At 43.3% G+C, this 3,590-nt stretch overlaps 2 protein-coding genes across 2 annotated transcripts in view; one reads left to right on the top strand and one right to left on the bottom strand.

Moving 5' to 3' along the window:
- Positions 1-1,237: 1,237 nt before the first annotated feature.
- LOC106315106 lies at positions 1,238-2,038 on the bottom strand. Its single transcript, XM_013752877.1, has one exon. It carries the CDS (start codon positions 2,036-2,038, stop codon positions 1,238-1,240), a length of 801 nt encoding a protein of 266 aa, XP_013608331.1.
- A 917-nt stretch (positions 2,039-2,955) lies between these two features.
- LOC106319139 (thiol protease aleurain) overlaps positions 2,956-3,590 on the top strand; it is a 2,614-nt gene continuing 1,979 nt past the window's right edge. The window contains exon 1 of the mRNA XM_013757382.1: positions 2,956-3,387. Within this exon, the coding sequence (XP_013612836.1) occupies positions 3,069-3,387 (319 nt within the window). The 5' untranslated portion in view covers positions 2,956-3,068. The remainder of the gene's footprint in view (positions 3,388-3,590) is intronic.

Below are 3,590 nucleotides of genomic sequence, written 5' to 3' on the forward strand. Positions count from 1 at the left end.
TGAAACGTTTGGAATCTTGAAAAGAAAAGCATTGCCTTCCAGTTTAGAAACCGCAATATCTCGATACTGTTTGCTCCAGATCCCGTTAACAATGTTGTGAATTGTTCCTTGGGAAGGTGGGTCTGTATAGAATTGTCCAATGACAAAACAATCCCAAGACCTCTTGTTTTTTTCAATCACAGAGTTTGGGATCTTGACACAGGCTTCACCTGACGGAAGAGTGAATCCATCACTTATTTTCTTGAGCAATTTCCTTCCTTTGGCTCGAGTACACCAAGTGTCAATTTCTTCAGTGTTAGGCTCAGGTACGGGTCCTAGCTGATGGTGCGTCCGCTGATTTTGTTCCCGGAGCAGCTGAATCAGTTGCAGTCACAGGTTCGAGGTTGTTAGTGGTAGAGTCAGACTCGTTCAGTCGTGTTTCACCATCCAGCTGAGCAGCCAAATCTGACGAAGAATCAATGATTTGGGCATCAGAAGCTAGATTTAGGGTTTTCGTTGAAGGAGACTTCTGGGTTGAGGTTGAGTCAGTTTGCTGAGCAACCAAATCGGGACATGAATCACCAGTTAGGGCTTCAGAAGCAAGCTTTGGAGAGTCCGGTAGAGAGGCCTCCTTCTCCATATCAGCCTGAACTTGCTGAGCAGCCAGATCTACAATCTGGGCGTCAGAAGCATGTTCGAAGGCAGAGGACGGAGGATTGAGGGTCTCTATGGAGTTTTCAGGCACAGCAGAGGAGCCATTGACCTTAGAGCGAGAGTTGGATGGTGGGGACGAAGATTGGGACGGAGACGACGAAGACGGAGAACCTTGCCTGTGCCCTTTCTTCTTTTTCCCTTTCCCCATCGGAGGAGGAGAGTCTTGAAACCGGCGTCGGATTAGACGGCGGCGTGTCGCGGCTAAGGATGTCACTTTGACGGTGGTTGTTGTAGAAGAGGGGATCGCCCGTAATTTTTGGATGAATTGTATTGTGAGTCAAATTATGACGAACTCGTGGTTAACGTGTTCAAATACGATATGTCAGTTTTACTTACGTATATATGTTCAGTTCAAAATAATAAGATCAAATCATGATAAATCTAATTATTAAATGAATATAATTAACAAAAGAAATTAGAAGCAAGGATGAAGCAGTGAGCGTTTACGTACGTATATCTCATGACATATTCTTTATGATCTCCCTCTTTTTTTTTTTTTTTTTTTTTGAACACGAGAATTAATTAATTAGACCTCCAACCAAAACTAGTTGGGGAAAGCAGAGTACATAGCAGATTTGGCTAAAGTATCAGCCATAGAGTTTTGTGATCGCGGAATGAAACTAAAAGAAATGCGAGAAAAACGATAAGATAGAGCCTCGATGTCCCGAATGATTCCGTAGATATCCGCCGAGTGATACTTCGAGGAGAGGGCATTGATGAGTGCCTGACAGTCTGACTTGATGCAGATTAAAGTGATTCCAGCGTCGAGGGCGTGGAGGAGGGCTGACCGGATGGCGAGTGCTTCAGCCATCAGAGGTGATGAGATGTGTTCAAACATACGGGTGCCTTGTAGAGTGATAGTCTTCTCAGGTGTTAGGATATACCAGCCACACCCTGCTCTGTTCGTGGACGAGTGCCAGGCTGCGTCAGTGAAGCAGGCCGGTTCAGTGGTGATCGTGAGTGTCGGTGGTAATCGAGGATTCCGTGCGATAGGAGGATCAAGGCCTGGTAGTTGCGATGCATTCCATTCCCGGGCGTTAGCAATGGCTTTGGAGAGAATATCAGTAGGTTCAAAATTCCTGTTCTCGAAGATAAGGTAGTTCCTTGCTGTCCAAATTGCCCAGCAAATCCATGGGAAGATCGTTTCTTTGATTCCTAATGGCGGAAGGTTGATGTAGTTCGCTGACTCCAGAAAAATTGTTGCAAGAGTAGATGTATCTGTCAGTATGAACTCGTTTCTCCAGATACTTGCTGACCAGATTCGACGTGTGAACGCACAGTGGAGGAAGATGTGATCCGCCGTCTCTAGTTCACCACAGCGTCTACAAGAAATGTTGGTAAGCATTCCCCGTTTTGCTAGATTTTCTCCCAGCGGCAGGGCTCCATGGAATATCTTCCATAAGAATAGATGAAGCTTTGGGGAGGTCTTGCAGGTCCAGATGCCTTTGTTTAACGCTTGCTTGGACAACAAAAAATATCCGCGCTTTTCAAGCGCGGGTCAAAATCTAGTTTATATGGTAAACATAGTACAAGCTGAAGCATAAGCAGCCCAACCCAGTCAAATATTATCTCTACTCCTTATACTTCCATTACAGCACAAAAACGAAATTAAGATCTTTGATACATGGAGAAAAATACAAATAGAAACGAGAAAAGGATGCTCTCAAACTCTCATAAACATATATCACTGGAAGAGCAGGAAGACTAAGAAAGAAGACAAAGCGGCTCCCAAAGGTAAGTTACATGTACAGTCCAATGATAAATCTCATGAATGGAGAAAAGGGACACCTCTGTCTGTACTATAGAATTAGTCAAAGTTACGGCCGGCATTCACGGCACCCGATTATGGTTGATGGATTTAACAAAGTGAAGACATTTGATTTGAGAGACAACCAAGGCAACAGCAACAGCAACAGCAGCAAGAGCGAGGCCAGACACAATTACTTGCCCCCGGTTTTTCTGTCAAAAGAAGAAGAAAAAATAGTCTGGAAAATCTCTTATAACAAAGTCAATTCTTGTATACAAAACGTTGTACAAATACTCTTTGTTGAAAGGATGCGCTTGTATAAAATAAATAAAAAGGGTTCTGAGCTAAACTAGGCCATAATCCATGGGACTAGTTTGCAATATTCCAGTATATTAAAAAATCATGGAGCCTCTTATGATTGATTGATTTTTTTTGTTGGTATACAATGACATCACCGTACACGTCAACAGTCCAAGTATATAGGACAACTCTCCACTCACAAACACCCACGTGTCCCAATAACGTTCCCGTCTCTCTATCTCTCTCTTCCGTCTTCTACTAGTACTCTTCTCACATCGCTCTTCTAGCTAAAGCAAAGGCAGAAGCGTTCGTTGAGACAAGAAAGACAATGATGTCTGTGAGAACAATCTTACCATCGGCAGTTCTGCTGATTCTCATCGCCGCATCGACGGCGGAGAGTATCGGATTTGATGAGTCAAACCCGATCCGTATGGTCTCCGACCGTCTCCGGGAGGTAGAGGAATCCGTTGTCCAGATCTTAGGCCAATCACGCCACGTTATCTCCTTCGCTCGCTTCGCTCACAGGTACGGGAAGAGGTACGAGAACGCGGAGGAGATGAAGCTCAGGTTCTCGATATTCAAGGAGAATCTGGATTTGATCAGATCCACCAATAAGAAAGGCTTGTCTTACAAACTCGGTGTCAATCGTAAGTTTATCATCTCTCTTCTCCATGAGTGATGTTTTGTAACTTGTGTCTGACTATTAACCTGATTACCAAAAAAATATAGTGTCTGAGTAGAAACAGGTCCAACCAAACTGACACATGGATATATATATATATATATATATATATAACCTTTTTACGTCTTGGGATCTTCTACGTTGATTTTTTTTTTTTTTTTTTTTTTA

This window comes from Brassica oleracea, chromosome C9 (genome assembly GCF_000695525.1).
Source record: "Brassica oleracea var. oleracea cultivar TO1000 chromosome C9, BOL, whole genome shotgun sequence".
Classification (NCBI taxonomy): domain Eukaryota; kingdom Viridiplantae; phylum Streptophyta; class Magnoliopsida; order Brassicales; family Brassicaceae; genus Brassica; species Brassica oleracea.

What these genes read in the sequence shown, in the direction of transcription:
- LOC106315106 (XM_013752877.1), bottom strand. Translation starts at nt 2,038, where the DNA reads ATGCTTACCAACATTTCTTGTAGACGCTGTGGTGAACTAGAGACGGCG.